General features: G+C 40.6%; 2 protein-coding genes across 3 annotated transcripts in view; one reads left to right on the top strand and one right to left on the bottom strand.

The window, feature by feature from the left end:
* Positions 1-14,200, top strand: part of eif2ak2 (eukaryotic translation initiation factor 2-alpha kinase 2) — a 20,989-nt gene extending 6,789 nt beyond the window's left edge. The window contains exons 16-30 of the mRNA XM_043254780.1: positions 177-320; positions 406-507; positions 8,196-8,258; positions 8,346-8,471; positions 10,081-10,523; positions 10,601-10,639; positions 10,740-10,859; positions 10,934-11,056; positions 11,133-11,234; positions 11,321-11,380; positions 12,245-12,428; positions 12,501-12,638; positions 12,719-12,820; positions 13,097-13,159; positions 13,233-14,200. Of these exons, the coding sequence (XP_043110715.1) occupies positions 177-320; positions 406-507; positions 8,196-8,258; positions 8,346-8,471; positions 10,081-10,523; positions 10,601-10,639; positions 10,740-10,859; positions 10,934-11,056; positions 11,133-11,234; positions 11,321-11,380; positions 12,245-12,428; positions 12,501-12,638; positions 12,719-12,820; positions 13,097-13,159; positions 13,233-13,355 (1,932 nt within the window). The 3' untranslated portion in view covers positions 13,356-14,200. The remainder of the gene's footprint in view (positions 1-176; positions 321-405; positions 508-8,195; positions 8,259-8,345; positions 8,472-10,080; positions 10,524-10,600; positions 10,640-10,739; positions 10,860-10,933; positions 11,057-11,132; positions 11,235-11,320; positions 11,381-12,244; positions 12,429-12,500; positions 12,639-12,718; positions 12,821-13,096; positions 13,160-13,232) is intronic.
* A 1,562-nt stretch (positions 14,201-15,762) lies between these two features.
* gpr137ba (G protein-coupled receptor 137Ba) overlaps positions 15,763-20,000 on the bottom strand; it is a 14,662-nt gene continuing 10,424 nt past the window's right edge. For both annotated transcript variants that reach the window (XM_043256108.1, XM_043256109.1), the window contains exons 4-7: positions 18,679-18,828; positions 18,414-18,542; positions 17,936-18,057; positions 15,763-17,256 (exon numbers count right to left, since the gene is read on the bottom strand). In XM_043256108.1, the coding sequence (XP_043112043.1) occupies positions 17,151-17,256; positions 17,936-18,057; positions 18,414-18,542; positions 18,679-18,828 (507 nt within the window). In that variant the 3' untranslated portion in view covers positions 15,763-17,150. The remainder of the gene's footprint in view (positions 17,257-17,935; positions 18,058-18,413; positions 18,543-18,678; positions 18,829-20,000) is intronic.

Genomic DNA, 20,000 nt, shown 5'->3' with positions numbered 1-20,000 from the left:
ATATATATGTATGAATATATATATATATATATATATATATGTATGAATATATATATGAATATATATGAAAAAAATATATATATATATATAAAATATATATATTATATTTTTTGTTTTTTTAATATCCATTCTTGTTAACAGTATTTCTTTTCCTGAGTCCTGTTTCTCCGTTGCAGCCTTTGAACATAATGTTCAGCAGTGACGGGAAAGTAAAGGTTGGAGACTTCGGCCTCGTGACCGCGGCAGAAAATGAAAACGATGAGCAACTGCTGGAACGCACTAAAAGGACAGGGACCCGTGTTTACATGAGCCCGGAGCAGGTGAGTCAGGGGCCGAGCGTCACAGGAAGTGGCTTTTAGGAGAGTCTAATGCTGACTTTCTCCTTGTTCTAAACTCCCTGTGCAGGCCAATCAGACATCGTACGACAGAAAGGTGGATATATACGCTCTGGGCCTCATTTACTTTGAACTCATCTGGAATCTCTTCACGTCACATGAGAAGAAAAAGGTTTGAGTCATTTTATCGTCTCTCACATACATGTAAGTGTACTGTTTTTCTCTAAACACACAGAACAGGTACGTCTACTGAAGAAAACAAAATGGCTTACATCTACATGTAGTTATTTAGCAGACGGTTTAATCCAAGAAGCAATCAAAATCAGGAAAAGAGCAGTGATATGCAGGTGCTGGAACAGTCTCAGTGAGCTGAACATAGTAAATGTAGCAAGGACTGTTTTTATCATGTAATAAAAAGAAAACCGATAGAATAGAGCAAGCTATAGAGGCATTTTTTTACTTTTGTTCATTTTATAAGTATAATAACATTGTATAAAAAAAAAAAAAAAGCTGGTGTTATATATATATATATATATATATATATATATATATATATATATATATATATATATATATATATATATATATATATATATATATATACCTACTTAAATGATAACATTAAGTTAGAACTTGGTTTTGATTTTATTCCACTAGTGCAGAACTCACACTGTACACATTCTTTTTGCGATTGTTGTTTTTAGTATTGTCATATGCATACATGCACACGTCACAGTATCGTGTGTGGTCAAACTGTAAACACAAAAACACATTTATACTTAGTAATATAATCACATAAACAGCATACGTTTACACAAAGGAAAAATAAACATAATATATTAACATTTACGCACTATGGCGGCAATCGCTATAATCGCCAAAAATAGCGATCTACGTAACATTATATTAAACATCGTATTTCTTAACAACGAAAAACATTCTCACCACGCTGGGAATAAGTAGGTTAAGTAGGTAATCAAACACTTGTAAATCGTCAAAAGTCCAACACGCTAGAACCAAACAACATGGTCTTTTTCTTTCCTTTTTTTTTTTTTCCTTCCCCTCCCTCACAACGTTCCCCTGAGTCCACTGAAACGACGTTCTTAAAGGGGCAGCAGCCTACATCCCGGCCCCAATGACCCAAAAAGGGTCATTCAACGAAAGGAAGGGTGATGCTTCAATAAGTTAACTCAACTAATTAAACTGGCTTCCAGGAGGCATATTTTATCCGCTGGACGGCTGTAGACTCCTGTCTGTGTTTTCACTTCCACAGAACGCACAAGTCCATCTGCACCTGGATAAACCTGAGTAATCAGACCTAGTGGCCAGTGATTGCGTGGTGTATTTTCATGCAGAATTAGCACAAGATCTCCTACTTGAAGATTCCGCTTTGGTTGTAGCCATTTCTGGCGCTGCTGCAGTGCAGGCAAGTATTCTTTAAGCCATCTTGACCAGAAGATATCTGCCAAATACTGGACCTGGCGCCATCGGCGTCGGTAAACATCTTGTTTCTGAAGGCTCCTGGGGTAGAGTCGGACCAGAGCGAAGTAACAACAGATGATTTGGAGTGAGTGGTAGAGGATCTGACAGGTCGTCAGAGAGTTTAGTAATTGGTCTACCGTTGACAATAGACTCTACGCAACAAAACAGCGTCGTCAATCCCTCATCATCTGGTGTCTGCTGTGAAAGAACAGTATTTAGAATGGAACGAATGGTGCGAATTTGTCGCTCCCATACACCACCCATATGTGAGGCGGCAGGTGGATCCATTTTACATTGTCCTGCAGCAGATAATCAGAAATCTTTTGTTGATTCCATTCATTAATGGCCTTTCGCAACTCTCGCAACCCACCCACAAAATTAGTCCCATTATCTGATCGTATCTCAGAAGGTGGGCCTCTCCTGGAGATGAATCGCTGTAAAGCGTTGATAAAAGAATCCGTGTCAAGGGTGTGTGTGACCTCGAGATGAATAGCTCTCGTAGTGAGACATGTAAACACACATCCGTACCTCTTTTGATCACTGCGTGCCCTTTTAACCAAGAATGGTCCGAAATAGTCTATGCCCACTCGAGTAAATGGAGGCTCACACGGTGTCACTCTAGAGTCAGGTAAGTCAGCCATTTGCTGAGCTTGTGGCTTAGCTCTTAATTTGCGACACTGTAGACATGACTTGAGAGTCTGGTTAATGACAGCACGTCCCTTTAGAACCCAGAAACGCTGACGAATTTCTGTAAGAACTCGTTCTGGACCTGCATGACCCAAACGAAGATGGTAGTGACGAATAATCAGCTGGGTGACATGATGATTATTAGGTAGGATCACCGGGTGTTTAGCCTCGTAGGGAATTGGGGCATTTGTTAGTCTACCTCCGACACGAAGAAGATGATTATTCTCATCCTCGAAAGGTTTGAGCTTGAGAAGAGAACTGGGTTTTGCTTGAGCAGATCCGAAAGTTGCAGCTTGTATGTATTTGAGAATGGCTAGCTCTGCTTGCTGGAGCTCACCAACAGTGATGGGGTCAGAAAGATGCACACTCGCTTTCTTGCGTAACAAAACCTTTAGGCATAACAAGATAGCAGTAGCTCTTTTCAAACGATGCCAACTGGAGTATCGTTCCAGTAATCTATCCACTGCATTTATTGTCAGGTGGTTTCGTTTTATGCTAGCTGCATAAATTTCTTTGCCTTGTTTGATCTCTGCTCCGTCTGGCAAGTCATTTATAATAGGCTGAGCAGGCCATTGTTCCTCCTCAAGTCTAAGAAAGTGTGGACCAGTTACCCATCGTTCACTTTCTAGAATCTCCTCATAGTCATCCTCGAGAGGCGTCATCCGCAGGGTTAGATGCAGAATCAATGTGTCTCCACTGGCATGAATCTGATCGTTCATGTATTTTTGATATACGGTTGGCGACAAATGTCTGGAAACGACAATGCTTGTTGTTGATGTACTGGAGTGCGATAGTACTGTCTGTCCAAAAGAAAGTCCTTTCAATTGGAATCTCTAAGTGTCGCTTGATATGCTGATCCAGCTCTGTAGCAACAACAGCTGCTAGCAGTTCCAGTCGTGGTATGCTAACTGGCTTGATCGAAGCAAGTCTGGCCTTTGACATTACCAGCCTGCAGGTGTCACCAATCTTGATGTATGAAACAGCACCGTAAGCCAGTTCTGAAGCATCGGAAAAGTGATGGAGCTGAGTCGGTAACAAACAACTAATAGATGTTGGTTTAAGACATCTTGGAATTGTCAGTCCTGCCAACAGAGGCAAGTCATTCAACCATCGGCGCCATTGTGCTGCTATGTCCACTGGTAACTCTTCGTCCCAGTCGACTTTCATACGGCACAATTCTTGAAAGATTGCTTTAGCTTTGAGCACGAAAGGGCTTGCAAATCCTAAAGGATCATAAATGGAACTGGTAGTGCTCAATACTCCCCTCTTTGTTACTGGCTTGTCTACTGTCTTGACATCGAATGTGAAACAATCTCTTTCTACATCCCAAAGGACACCCAGTGTTCGTCGAGTGGCAAATCCTCTTGGTCAAGGTTAACCTCATGTAACGATTTTGCCCAGTCATCAGTTGGTATTGATTTCATCACTTCCTTAGAATTGCTTAACCACTTGGTTAATCTAAACCCTCCACAGGTGAGCAGTTCCCTGAGTTCAGAAGCGAGTTTAATGGCAGCCTCCTCTGTTGGTACTGACTTAAGACAATCGTCAACGTAGAAATTTCGCTTCACTGTTTCCACTGCGTCATCAGAGAAGTTTCCGCGATTGTCTTCAGCCACTCCTTGTAAGGCAAAATTGGCAGCACTAGGACTCCAGACACCTCCAAACAGGTGAGCCTTCATACGATAATGCTTAGGTGGTTTGTTCGGGTCGTTATCATCCCACCATAGGAAACGAAGAACATCCCTTTCATCAGACGGCACCGGACTTGATAGAACATGCTCTCGATATCTGCATTTAAAGCAATGGGTTCCTGTCTAAACTTGAGAAGGACTCCTAGCAGCTTATTGGCAAGGTCTGGGCCTTGATGGATGTGGTCATTTAATAAAGTACCTTGGTACCGTGCTGCACAATCAAAGACAATACGAACCTTCTCTGGCTTGCGTGGATGCAGAACTGGATGATGCGGCAGGTACCACACGCAGCCATCTTCTCTTATAATGTCTACGACTTCTTCTGCGTATTCTTTCTGCAAAGAGTCTCTAATACCCTCTGTATACATGTGAAGCAAAGTTGGGTCCTTCTTTAGCCTCTTTCCTAGAAGATCTAATCGATGCTTGGCCATTGTGTAGTTATTGGGTAGTTGTGGTGGACGTTCTTTGAATGGGATTGGAAGTGTGTAATGACCTTCCTCTTTGACTGCTTGTTTGTTCCATAGGGCCACAACTTGTTCGTCAACTACTGACAGCGAGTCATTGTTCACATACACTGGGTCATCCAACTTCCAAAATCTTTCAACAGCTTGTTGTAGAGAATGGTCAGCTCGAATGAAGTTGGCAGAAACAGACGTGAGAGCCATCTGCTACTGGTCCATGGAGTGTCCATCCCAGGCCAGTCAGAATTGCGTATGGTTCGCCAGACTCACCACAGCATGTGTCACGGGGTTTAAGTATGTCTGGTTGGTCTAGACCTATTAGCAAGTGAACCTCATTAGCTAGATCAGCATCGGGTAAACTGATTTCATCCGCAATTTCCATGCAGATGTGACCACTGAAACACTTCCTGCTGTGTGACTAGGCTGTCCAGACTTATGTTCAGGTTGTCCCGACAGAGCACTCCTTTCATTAGGAAAGAGTTTCTTTGTTGAGCATCTTCAACTTGTAGATCAACTGCTAAGGTAACTACGTTGAGGTTTTTGGTCTCCATAGTGTTCAGTTTAACGTTCATTTTGCGTGATTCCAATTTAAGAGCATGAACAAGCTTCTTAGATGCAAAGGTCCCATTGGAGCCACTATCAAGCAAAGCAAAGACATTCATAGAGAATTGCTTGTGTCTGTCTGAAACCACAACAGGCAGGATAGGAAGTGCAATCTTCTTTTGACTGATGTCAATGCATTTTCTGGTGGCATGCGTTTGAATGGCTTGTGGCGGGTCAACAACTGGCTCATCTTCGTGGCTTGGTTAGTAGATTGGTCTTTGTCATTGTTAGAAGCTACAATGGCAGAATGTAGCCAGCTGTTGTGCCTTTTCCCACATCCAGGCACCTTGCATACCCAGCTGCGAGAACAGACTGCAGCGCGGTGACCCTTCATAAAGCAGTTTTGGCAAAGTTGCTTTCGTTGAACAAAGGCCAAACGCTCTTTAACAGATAAAGCTCTAAAGGCTTGACACTGATTCAGAAAGTGTACTTCAGTACACTTTGGACATTTAAATCGTGAAATAGTCTTTGTTGTGGGCGATGTGATGGATTCATCCGTCGTAACTGACATTGTTGCGAATGTTTGTCTTTTCTTATTGAAGCTTGACTTGATATTTGATTTGAAACTCACCGGAGAATTTCGAATTGCAGGCATAAGGAGATTCCCAAAGATAGGATCAGCTCTCTTAGCAGCTTCTGATTCAACAAGACAGACTATATCGTTTAACTTTGGTAAACGTCGATTTGATAATCTCATAATTTATTGTGAGCCATCTTTTCTTTATGTCTTCAGGCAGCTTTTCCACAATTTGTAGCAGAGTCGTCCACCATTTAGCTCATCCTCACAATTCATTGCTTTAAGAGTGTCACGACAGCTACACAGAATGTCCGCAAAGCTTTGCAACTGCTTATTGTCTTTAATGTCTTTGTGATTGAGCACCTTGTCGACCCATGCTTGCGATATTGCGTATGGATGGCCAAAACGCCTTTTCAGAATAGTCATGGCTTCTGCATAGCCCAGGCTAGAGTCAGGGTTGTACAAGCAATGTGAGATAGCTTCTCTAGCTTGGCCGACAGTGTACTGATGCAGACGAGTGAGCTTTTCTTGATCTGGCACGGTCTCTTTCTCAATCACTGAGGAGAATAATCTGATGAACTGCCAGTACTTTAAGGGTTCTCCATCAAACTTGATGATGTCAACAGGTGGCAGATGCATGGAATCAATGTGTGACTGATATTGTTGCCTTGTCAGTTCTAGTAGTTGACATAAAGAATTGTCGTTTCCTGCTGAGAGTGATGAACGAAAATTTAAGGATGGATTACCTGAGACAGGAGTTGAAAAGCCTCTATTTATTGTCGTTAACTCAGCCTTTCGTCGATTTTCCTCCATCTCAGTGTCTTTGAGCTTCAGTAAGCCTTTTAGTCCATCCATTTCAAATTCCGCTTGCTGAAGTTGTAGTTTAAACTCTGTACGCAGACGTTCTTCCTGTTGAGCTAGAAGCACAGAAAACTCTTTATTCTCTTTCTGTCTTAGATTCTGTAGCTCTTGAAACTGGGTAGATACTTGTTCTATAGTAGGCATTTGCAATTTAGCAGCTTCCTCAAGCATTGGATGTCCCTCTTGGAAGTTTGGTGCATCAGAAGATTCCATTGATGACTTAAAATCTTCAAGCCAGCTTAAGACTGTGTGCTGTAAATCTTGCACTTCACGCAGAACTGATGTTAAATAGCCCTTAGAAGCATCAAGGTCATCCTCATCTTCTAACGTTTTGTGGTACATGTCATGGACCTCGTGAAATCGCATAACAACCTCATCCAAGGCAGCAAGCTTCATTTCTACATCTTTTGGCTGATTACAGCTCATAGCGGTAGTAATCTGTGTCATTAAGCGTGTCACAGCAGCCTTTGCACCACCACGTTGGCGTTTGAGACCCCTTTGTTGTTGATCTGGGATAGAACTTTCTTCTGTCTCTTGATCCATGTTGTTATTACTTTTATTTCTTCCTTCGTGTTTGACTTTAATGTTACCCACGAAATGATAACATTAAGTTAGAACTTGGTTTTGATTTTATTCCACTAGTGCAGAACTCACACTGTACACATTCTTTTGCGATTGTTGTTTTTTAGTATTGTCATATGCATACATGCACACGTGCGGTATACGTGCGGTCAAACTGTAAACACAAAAAACACATTTATACTTAGTAATATAATCACATAAACAGCATACGTTTACACAAAGGAAAAATAAACATAATATATTAACATTTACGCACTATGGCGGCAATCGCTATAATCGCCAAAAATAGCGATCTACGTAACATTATATTAAACATCGTATTTCTTAACAACGAAAACATTCTCACCACGCTGGGAATAAGTAGGTTAAGTAGGTAATCAAACACTTGTAAATCGTCAAAAGTCCAACACGCTAGAACCAAACAACATGGTCTTTTTCTTTCCTTTTTTTTTTTTTCTTTCCCCTCCCTCACAACGTTCCCCTGAGTCCACTGAAACGACGTTCTTAAAGGGGCAGCAGCCTACAATATATATATATCTAACATATATATATATATATCTAACATATATATGTGTGTATGTGTGTGTGAGTGTATATATATGTGTGTGTATATATGTGTGTGTGTGTTTATATATATATATATATGTGTGTGTGTATATGTGTGTATGTGTGTATATATATATATATATATATATATATATATATATATATATATATATATATATGTGTGTGTGTCTGTGTGTATATATATGTGTGTGTGTGTGAATATATGTCTTTTATTAATTAAAATGATAATATTCAGATTATGCAAACGAATGCTCAAAACAGGAACCTATATCTGCCAGTGGGGTGAGAAAAACAAACATAATTTTGAGGGAAAACATAAAAAAAACTAGATTTCTACACATTTTCTATAAAAGAAGACTTCGTGTCCTAAGCTGTTCTGATTCTCGAGGGAATATTTATTGCCTTTCAGATTTGGGACGATATAAGAAGAAGGGATTTTCCTCCACAGTTCAGCAAGAATTTTAACTTGGAGGTGAGTGCAGTGCGTGATGAATCGGTGATGGTCGTTCAGTTTTGATATGAGCCTGCCGCGGTGTCTGACGCTGACCTGTTCAAACAGCACAAGCTCATAGCCCGGATGCTGAGTCCCAGTCCTGAAGAGAGACCAGACGCCTCCGAGCTGATCCGAGAGCTGGACCGGCACGCTGACATCCTGAGCGCCGCCGATAAAGACACCCGGACGGTTTGAGGAGATCTCCTCTCTAATAACAGCAGTTGCCTATACTGAAGCACTTAACAGAGCGACTTAGGAAACGGTTGTCATGGCAACTGCGCAATTCTTAAATGCAACTGAGAAGGGGGAGTCGATGTAAAAAAATCATTTACTCGTCTTTAATGCCTTTCTTCTGTGGGAAATGTGTGGTGGAAATGAAAAAAATATTGCAAAAAGGTATAAAGCCAGTTTACGTCGCACCTAGCACTTCTCTCTAATCATGCGGTTGTGTTGCTGTATGTTTGCATGAAATGTGTCAAGAATCACCGTTAATTCGATTCATGAATTTCCAGCCGTCTGTCTGTCCGTTGACAATAAATCATGAGCTTTTTTTAATCGTATCCGTGCTTCTCTCTTTTTTTTTTTTACTTTCTGTGAAGGTTTTCTTATTCGCTCAGATTTTGTTTTATCGATGAACGGCGTGCTGATAAGAAATGTGACGAATTAAAAAAAAAATAAAAACTGTTTGGGCGTGCTTAAATTGCTAAATTGTAACGATTCCTGTTTTAAAAAAAAGTTTAAAAGTGGTGCATTTTTTTAATATTAAAAGGTTTCCCTGTTAAAAGTGTTTTCATGTTAGGTAATGGGGTGGGGGTGCCATATAGTAACAATTATTACTCAGAAATTGTTAGTAAATGTCACAATTACAAACAGACGTAACATTTAACTAGACATGAGAGTACTAGAAAAGCCTTTTTTTTTTTTTTTTTTTTTTTTTTTTTTAAACATGCTACAATGTATTTTATATATGGTACAATGTTGTAAAATTAAGTGACATCATGGTTTATTTATTTATGCATTGAACAACAAATACAAAGAAATACAATAGAAGCCAGGGACAATTTTAAATTAAAATTACATTTAAAAAACCAAACAATCAGAGACATATATGGCACAGCCGTTTATATATACTTATATATAAACAGTTTTGATCGCCTTTCTGTTAGAGCTCCTTTGAATAGTATAAAAATAACTCTCCAGTTTTTTATAAAACACTTCAAACAGGGCTTTATATTAAAAAAATTACATTTATGAATGCATAGCTGAATTTGAGAGTGAAAAGTGAGTCACGGGAAAATTAAATCATAAGTCATAAGACTCCCTTAAGATGGGTATTAAATAACTGAGAAACTAAAACGGTGCCCTTATCAAAACGATTCAAGTGACGTCACGTGTCAAGCTGACGTAGCCCGATTATGTGACGACATGTGAGAGCGATTTTAAACCGTTGCCGTGGTTACCTTCTTTGTAAAGTGACAACTATTTTTAATAAGCGAAGTGAATGAATAAAGTGGGCCTATGTAGAATAAGTTAAAATGTAATATTTTATAACAAATAAATAAATGACATGATACCTACAGCCAGAGCTTTACTCCAGTGGACCAGCAGTGTATGTATTATCCCATTCTTCCGTGTTTTTTAGTGCATAGGTTAAATGTTAGTTATTCTAATAAAGGTTTATGATCGTGACGAATCGAAACCTTGAGCCGGAAGCGAAACCGAAAGCTGAAGAAGGTCGCTTTAAATACCGAATGCTTCCCAGAAAGAGCAGAGAAGGTGGGAGACGTCGATCTGAACTGCATTTAAAAAAAACCTCTCTAACCGAAGCCAAATGTCTGAAATGGAGAGAAAGATCTGTGATTTCTTGAGGGAAAACGGCAGAAGCAAGCCGCAGGCGATCTCTATCGAACTCGGAGTGGATAAAAGCACCGTGAACAAACACCTGTACAACCTGGAGAGATCAAATCACGTGATCAAAACCGACCACCGGCCGCCGGTGTGGGAGCTCGCGGAGAATAACGACGGGGCGAAACGCGCGCTCGGACCGGGGGAAAGGTCGCGAGACGTGGAGGCTGCTCTCAGGTCCGGAGGGAAGAAAGCCCACCGCATCGCCGAGGAGCTGGGTGAGTCCACAAGAACCGTCAAGAGGCTGCTGTACAGTCTGGAGGAGAAGGGGAAGGCCAAGAGATGCGGCGAGAGCAGCCTGTGGACTCTGAACGGGGAGCAGAGCTTCAGCAGAGACGGGTCCGTGTCGTTCCTTTCCTTGCAGACGCTTACAGGGGCGACTCATAATGTGCCTGTCTGTTTTTGATCTCTTCCAGTTCCTGTCCCGGTGACCCTGACCCGGAGTCGGTTTCAGGGTGAGCGCTCTCTCTCCTCCAGAAATGTCTTGTTTAATGCATTCGATAAAACGCTGGCATTCCGTTTTCAATGCTTTTTCGACATTTGCTTGTCCTCTAGCTTGTCTTGCAGTTTCGACGTGATCGCAACGCTTGGGGAAGGAGGCTACGGCTGCGTTTATAAAGTCAAGCATAAAATCGACGGCGGGATCTACGCCGTAAAGAGGGTCGTCTTAACCCGGTCGGTACTCGTTGGTTTCAGCGATGCGCTCGTTCCTCCTTTTCGGTTTATTAATGCAATCATTCGCCGAACAGGAACGCCGATTCTGAGGTGAAGGCGCTGGCCCGGCTGGATCACCCCAACATAGTGCGGTACGTCACGTGCTGGCCAGGTTCTGACGGCTGGACTTCAGAGCGAGAAAGAGGCCGAGCGTCCGGGTAAGCAGGTCTCGGGCTCTTCTGATAAAACAGGGTTGGGTTCCCCCCGACAATGAAGCTTGTGCTTTATCTCCAGCACTTCGTCGGATTTCGTGACCTTTGACAGGGACGGCTGTGAAGAGGACGACGAAGAAGACGAAGACATCACATCAGGAATGGAAAGTCTGAGCGTGACAGAGTACGTCCAGCGTCCTTCTTTATTCGATCTGCCAATGAGACGTGGCTCTAATGCGCGGATGTAAACGTAACCGGCTCTGTTCTCAGATCAGCGTCCGCCGCCGAGCCCTCGGGAAGCGACAGAACTGACGCCTTAGACTCAAAGCAGTGAGTTCATTCGTTCGATTGAAACCCGAAACGTCATTCCAACAGGTCCAGGAGTGATTAAACCGAATGCATGAGCCGAGGTTTATTCCGACCGAAAAATACCTCATAACCCGAATCTATCGTAGCGTTGTCGAAGGGTGGAGCGAAATAAACAACATGCAACGTGAAGGCAGATGGCAGCCGCTAGTCATTGTAACGGGAGCAATCGATTTCCACACTTTGGCAGCATAAACGTTAGCCGTATGTACTGTTGTATTACAAATACAATAAGGGTTAAACACAGATTCCAATATAACAGTATAGGCTGAATAGAGCAGGAAGCCCAAGCCCTGAGACAGTTATCTTTTGTCTTTCAGTTCTTGAACATCTGGTAGGTGTCCTAAGTCAAGTGTGAACGCTAATCCTAAGGTACAACTGTGCCTTTTGTTTCAGGCTCTCTAGCACCTATGCATTTGAACGACACTTGGGATACTTAATAGATCAAGGATCGGGAAAGTTCCTGATCTGTATTTGCATACTTTTGTTTTACTGGTCTCCACCTTGAAACATATCGACCTATCAGGTTTTAGTTCGATTGATTATCTTGGAGATTTCTTGAAGATTTTCTTGGAGATTGCTTGACGATTTTCGTAATGATTTCTTGAAGACTTCTTGCAGATGACTACAGCAACGAAATAAAAACCAGCTCCTGCTTTACCAAGAACCTCCTGGTCTCTTCTTAAAAAGAAGCTAAAAAAAAGTTTCCAACAGTACAATGAGCAATGCGGTTAAATATCGCATGAAGTCTATGATTTGTTGGTGTCTGGGCATGAACGGTCGTAGAGATTCGAGACTGAAAAACCTTCTCTCTCTCTCTTATTTCAGCAGCAGGAGATATTTATTCATTCAGATGGACTTCTGCGAGGGAGGAACACTGACGAACTGGATAAAGGAGAGGAACTTCATGGGAAAGCAAAGAATCATTACAGAAATCCATCGGATATTTTATGAAATTGTCACCGGAGTGGAATACATCCACGCCAACAAACTCATTCACAGAGACTTGAAGGTATTTCATTTGGGCGCCTCGACTCGTGTTTTACAAAGAAATCACGTTTCAACGTTCTTCTTTTCCGTCCAGCCTGATAACATGCTGTTTGGGGCCGATGGCAAGGTGAAGATCGGAGACTTTGGGCTGGTGGCGGCTCAGACCGATCGGAGCGGGGACCCTATAGAGAGGTCAAACAGAGGGACGGCGTCTTACATGAGTCCTGAACAGGTGACGAGACAGAAAGACAACGTGCCGCATTATAAATGCAGTTGAAAAAAAAAATCAGAATCGTTGTTTTCTTTCTTTAGAAAAGCAAGAAGGATTACGACGAAAAAACTGACATTTTTCCCCTCGGGCTCGTGCTGTTCGTGATGATCTGGGAAATATCCACCGTTAGTGAAAGAGACAAGGTTGGTAGCGTTTCGTGGAATTCAAGTTTCTTCACCTGCAGTGAATGGGTGCCGTCAGAATGAGTCCGAATGGCTGATTGAAACGTTACGGTAACCCACAGATAAAAGATCAATCAATCAATCAATCTACGCAGGTTGCATCAAAGCACTGAACAGTTTGTTGAGACTGGTCCAGCATTAAGTTGAGAAAGCGGCACCCATTTACTCCTCCTGATGAATGAACTAATAAACAACAATTCTTTTAATTATCAAGCCATTTTTGGGGTTTTTCCACAGCTGTGGCCGGGTCTGAGAGACCGAAGGTTTCCGGAAGGCTTCGGTGACCGTTACCCGACCGAGGTAAGAAACCTTCCGATAAAAAATTGTTTGGACGGCGTTCGGGGACGAAAACTCAATGGCGCTTCTTTTTCAGAGTAAGTTCATCGTGAAGATGCTGTCGTACTCACCAGAGCACAGACCGCACGCCAAAGCCATAAAAGAAGAAGTGGAGAAGTTTTTCTCTCTGGATCACAATCTAAGCCAGAAAACTGTCTGAGTCTTTTATGGACAGAAATCGTCTCAGCAGTTCTTTTTAAAACAATGATTCGTTTTGATGATTTAATTGATTCATGCGTGATCTAATGAACTATTTAAAGAAATAGTTCACCCAAAAATGAAAATTCTGTCATCGTTCTATTTTGGGTCATCATTGACTTCCATGGTATTTTTTTTCCATCTATTGAAGTCAACGGTGACCAAAACGTCCGGGTAGCAAACTTTCTTCCAAAAGTTGCGTTCGGCAGAACAAAGTAACTCATGCGGGTTTGGAACTAGTCGAAAATTAATTTTCATTTTGGCGTGAACTGTTCCTTGAGTGTTCTCTTATTAAGATGATAATATAAACCGAGGAGTGGTTTTATTTTTTTACATAATAATAATGTCAAATAATGTTCTCTTTGTGTATTCATCATAATCAAATTCATTTCATTTGATGTTGCGGGGCTGCTTTTAGAAATCCTAGTAATTTTAGGAATTGTTGCATGAAACTGATATGTGACTGCAATGTGACCGCATACTCAAAGTTGCCGTTGTTTGGTTGAAATGCAATATCGTGCGATAATGTGAAAACATTTTGTGCTGGCGGAGAAGATTTCTGCTTCAACCTTTAACCTTTGACTTTAAGCCATCATGTGTTTTTCTTTGTCAAACGTACTGTTTATGCTGGAATAAGAAAGAAATATTATTTCATTAATGTCAACAATATAAATTTTATTAAAGAAACTGTTACTAAAATTGTTGCCAGAACCATTCGGTTATATTTGAATTGTATTTCAATGCTTAAATTTGGGACGATGTTACCATTTTAAATAGAAATTATTAATACAATATATATGAAACAGTTCCAGGTGTTTGGTTTTTTTTTACTTCTTTTTTTAGCTATTTACAATATAAATGTAGCTATTTATCCGTAAGTAGCTGTTTCTCAATATTTATATTTTATATTTATTTCAACATTCAATATTTATTTCTCAATAGCTGATTCATATCTTAGTACGTTTGTGAATTCAAAGATCAGTCGCTCAATGATGTCATCTTCCAGGAAGTGATGTCATTTTGGAGGGAAAATCAAGCAAATCTCATTATCAAATATCTCAAGTATTAAAAATAAGCGTCGAGTTCTGTGATGTCGTTTAATTTCAAGGGTGGTTTTACTTCGAAACAGTGTTCTTATGTAAGCACTAGCTTTTAATTTACATCCCTTTCAGACATAAATAATAAAGTATTTTGCCCAAAACCCTATTATAGCATATTAATGTGCACATGCAACCTATTCACACGCGCTTGAACAATAATGATCTCGTCTGGGGAAGCTTGTAATCAAATGTAGCGTGTTTTAATTGATTTGTTTCTCTCTCATCTGACAGATGAAGACAAAGAAATCAACACGGAGGTGAGCACATGATGGGAAATATCTCTTGTGATGCTATTTGTCTGTTCAGATTGGTTGCCTGGGAATACTGTATAGTGTATACATATTGCAGTTTATGTATGCAGCTTTACTTTACCAATATAAGGCTTGCCAGCTGTGATAGCACACATCACTACAAGCCTGAATGCTCTGTTGTACGTCTGGATGAATGGAGGCATTGCATTCGAGCAGACGCAAAACAACACTCTTTTATAACGGATGAGCGGTTTCAGTGCGTGTCTACAGAAAAAGAGATGAATGAGTATATTATAACCAAGAACAACGTTACTGTATATAGTAGCAGAGAGCGCGTGCTTCTTAAAGGAGCAGATAACCCAAAAATTTAAATATAGTCACTCTCGGGTTATGTGGCATGTAGATGAGTTTGTTTCTTGTCGCTACATCGTCGTCTCAGCAATGGATGTGAATGGGTGCCATCAGAATGAGAGTCCAAACAGCCGATAAAAATATCACAGTATTCCACATTAAGACGTTATAATCAGCTATAATCATGTTTTAATCAGCTGTTTGGACTCTTATTCTGACGGATGTAGGGTGTGATCCAGTTCGCCAGGCGGCGCTGTTTCCGCTCATTACACCGTGACTTCTAGTGTGTCAGTTTATTCTTGTTTTACGGTAGTCCTGTATACGAAATAGATTTTTCAATCCCAGTCATTCGTGTCAAAATTAACAAAATAAAAGATGGCACCTATAGTGCGTTTGGTGCATGCCTCAAAAAATAAGTAAATACGTTTCTTGTCACTACATCGTCATCTCAGCAATGGATGTGAATGGGTGCCGTCAGAATGCGAGTCCAAACAGCCGATAAAAACATCACAGTAATCCACATTAAGACGTTATCTGATGGACTGGAGTGCCGTGGATTATTGTGATGTTTTTATCGGCTGTTTGGATTCTGACGGCACCCATTCGCTGCAGAGGTTTGCCAGCCTGCTACTGATTCGGTCTAGACAAGCGATCTCAGTGTCTTTAATACAGGTATTTCTTTTATTAATGTAGAAAACAAAGTCTTACAAAGTGCGAAAGCTACAAACTGTACAATCAAGCGCTAAAAACGCATTCATAAAAACAATGGACATCCAACCAGGCGCCTTCGTTCGCTTCCCAACATTTAAAAATATATACACATTTATTGTGCCCGTCCTGTCAATGCATTATAGAAAAACGTGTCCAAAAATAGAAATTTTCAACGTGAGAGTATCTATGGCATTTTCACAGTTCAGGCCAAGTACACGTGGAACAAATTATTTCCCTCGTCTGGTTTTTGTTAAACAGGTTTGCGTCCGAATCTGAACAGAAGATAATGAATCTGAGCAGAAGATAATGAATCTGAGCAGAAGATAATGAATCAGCAGAAGATAATGAATCTGAACAGAATATAATGAATCAGCAGAAGATAATGAATCTGAACAGAAGATAATGAATCTGAACAGAAGATAATGAATCTGAACAGAAGATAATGAATCTGAGCAAAAGATAATGAATCTGAGCAGAAGATAATGAATCAGCAGAAGATAATGAATCTGAACAGAAGATAATGAATCTGAGCAGAAGATAATGAATCAGCAGAAGATAATGAATCTGAACAGAAAATAATGAATCAGCAGAAGATAATGAATCTGAGCAAAAGATAATGAATCTGAACAGAAGATAATGAATCTGAGCAGAAGATAATGAATCTGAGCAGAAGATAATGAATCTGAGCAGAAGATAATGAATATGAGCAGCGATATACAAAAATAGCAACCAAAAAAACGATGTTTCACACAGTGGAATGTTAGCATACTCATCTAGTATACTTAATATATTAATTCATATATATATTCTTAGTGCAATCTCAGAAAAATAGCTTTTACGAAATAATTCAGAGACGTTTTTGTACATCTACCGGCCTAAAAGCAACAAAGAATGGCTGCGTTTTCAGCAGCACCGATTCTGGAAATACTTCCCAGTTCATTTTCAACCAATTCAACTCGTATTTGCAGAAATCGATTGGATTTCCGCAATGATGCAGCTCTTCCCATGAAGCACCGCAAACAGCTGTGTCATCTGTATTTATATTAAAACGTTAAATGCAAATGTTTAAACACACAAGTATTACTACGTAGAAAGGCAGACGCGACTCATTAGTTTGCAATGAACCATGGGATCGAGTTTTCGCCCGATTTCTGCAATCGATAGCGTATCACCATCCAGACCCTACTGATGAGGGTCGATTTGATTTTGGAGAAAATGATTGGTGGCTTTGCCTACAGAGCTGAAACGGCGCGATAAATAGCGTTAAAGACGTCTGCGGCGTGTAATATTTCCCATCGCCGTTGGGGAATGTGCAAAGCAATCCCACTCCTCGTCTGGGACGCTCTAGTAGGGATTCAGCTCCTCCGGCGCTAGATGAGAGTCTTCGCCTTCAGCGTAGGCCGTGAAGCTGTTGTTTCGACATCCCCAGTCGTAAGCGTCCGGCGTGACGCTGCGGACGAGAGCATGCGTTAAAAACGCTTGATTCAGAGCACAAGTTCTCAAACTGACGCCATTTTGGCAATAATGTCACGAATATGCGATTGGAAAGCGAGTATTATACGTTTGGCACGCTTCCTGGGGGAAGACACGCATTTTTTTTTCATGCACCTGTCAAACTTTGGGCTTTTTTGGAAAGCGTTGAGCGTTTCTTTTACAGCGCTTCATCTATATCGCTTTCAACGACGCCGCATATATTTAAAAGCTGTTTTCCAGAAATGACCCTCGTTCTCAAAATTGGCTCTAATATGTGCCAAAAAAATGTTTTTAATGATTTTTGTTCCATAAATGTATGCAAATGCGTGCAAGCTTTGTCAAACAATGCCTCGTTGGCGTATTTAAATCATATTTTAGAAAACGCTATGCTTGCTTGCAACTAGGTAATTGAGGTGATAACTAACAGGGTTTTTTTTTTTAACCCTGTTCTCCTGCAGCATCTCGCATTTAACCAACGATATGATTTATCATATCAGATACTCACATTTTATACACACAAAAATGATGCACACTGAATATTCACTCCGGCGGGTGTTCATCTGGAAAGTTGCTGGTTATTCTTACATTTACGTGATTAGAAATCAGTGAGAAGGCGTGGAGATTGATTTCAGGCTGAACGTCAGACCTCGCCGTACCTGGCTTGAATGTTTTGTGGGATGATACTCCACGCCAGATCGTCGTCGCTGTCGTAACGCCGCGGGTTGTCAAAGAAATACTCTCTAGATGAGAACATGTGTCCGGGGATGACTGACACGCTCTACAAACCAAACGGAGAGTCTTCAGGGTTATTATGTTTCATGCACACCGCCGTTCAAACGTTTGGGGTCGGCGTGATTGCTCAGGTGCTTTATGCTTTTAAAGATCACCAAGCTGCATTTATTTGATAAAAAACGCACCAAAAATCATCAAATATTTTTAAAACTTAAAATAGCCGTTTTTTTGTGAATATCTGTTTAAATTGCAATTTATAGGCGTGAGTCAAAGCTGCATTTCCAGCGTCGTTACCCCAGTGTCGCGCTCTATAGAAATCATTCGTTCGTGTTATTGCTGTGCGTTGCCGTCGACCCCAAGCTTTTTGCACGTCACGTAAAAAAAAGACGATAAACCTCGTACCCGATCCTGAGCCGGCCTGCGGACCCTGAAAAAGAAGACCACCAGCGAAGTGGGCAGCAGCTCCCAAACAAACAGGATCACCCCGAAGACCACGTACCCGGCGTCGCCCAGCGTCGACCTCAGATCCGCCTGTGGAGTAAAATCATTTCAGCCGTGCACGAATCAAGGCCGAGAGGAAGACAAATACAGTGACGGCTGGCAGATGCCGTTTCCTGGCTCCGGGGAGCGGAAGCGATCGAAAAGCTGTGAGCCGCATCGAACGCACTTGGTCTGAGACGTTGTACCAGTCGTAGTCGAACGAGTTGATGCTCTTGATTTTGGCCAGCGCCAGCACCACCAGGTTATAACACGCTCGGGACGAGTACAGCAGGATCACCGTCGCTCCGATCACAGTCACCTGACACACGGACGTCCCCTGAAAACAAGAGAGGAGACGACTTCCTGTGCATTTTACAGCCGATAAAGCATTGGGGGATTTAAGCTATAGGCTAACATTAATGCACAGTCGTGAGAATAAAATAAAAACGCATGATATAGGTTTGACTGTGCGTTATAACCCTGCATGTTAATACGTGCGTCCGTTTGAATTAATTCATAGAATATGCATCGGTGTTATTTTATGATCAAAAACACTATTGCAGTTTTGTTCATATTTTGAAGTGGGTTTTTATGTTTTTCATTTTAATGAACCTCTTGGTGTTTTTGTCTTTTTTTTTTTTTATTAATTTTAGTTTATTCAGTTTTAGTATTTCATCTAAAATTAAAAAAAATAAATAAAATAAATTACGTTTAAAAAGATACGTTATTTACTTGGTTTTTTTTTTTATCTATATTAAATCATAAAAAGCGATGTCCAAAAATAGTTCTCTCTCCCCAAATATGGAGGTCAGGTGACTGATTAATGAGTTCATCCAAATTCTATAAAAGGCTTATGGATATAATTATAATATAAGTCAGACACTGAAGTGTCTTTTTATCTTTTTGTCAATGTACCCACATATTCAAACCATCTCAGATAAAAGTATTGACTAAAGTACTTTGCTTTCTGTTTTAAAGTTATCCTTTGAAAAATAAAAGAGAATATATTTAGTAGTGTTATTATAATATTATTTTGTGTTTCATTTTCATTACTCAAATTTGAAGTCGCCTAGCTATTTATTATTATTATTATTATTATTATTAAGCATCGAATCATTAGCCTAGCTATACCCCACGTGTTTTCCTAACCTAAAGTGTACATATATGACTTTTTTTTTAACCTGGCAGAGCCTGTAATCAAATCGTGCTGAAGGAAATCTGTCTCGATCTGAATCAAATGATTCATGATTCGCGATCCGAAGCTCTATGAGCAGTTCGGCCATAGTTCAATCGGGACACTGAAGTCTTTTTTTTTTAAAAACGTACCTTAGAAAAAATATTTTAGATAGCTGCTTTTGAAACTGATTAATCTTACGACGTTAATGCTTTAATTTGGAATTTCAAAAAGCTCAGCTTCAGCTATCACTGTGCATGCTTTTTAAAATGATTTTTTTAGTGAATCGCTTGAACCAAATGTTCGGAGTTCGAATCATTCGGATCAGTTCCAGT

Source organism: Puntigrus tetrazona, chromosome 13 (assembly GCF_018831695.1).
Source record: "Puntigrus tetrazona isolate hp1 chromosome 13, ASM1883169v1, whole genome shotgun sequence".
NCBI classification, from domain to species: Eukaryota; Metazoa; Chordata; class Actinopteri; order Cypriniformes; family Cyprinidae; genus Puntigrus; species Puntigrus tetrazona.
The sequence above is the reverse complement of the archived record's forward strand: the minus strand, read 5'-3'. Positions and strand labels throughout refer to the sequence as shown.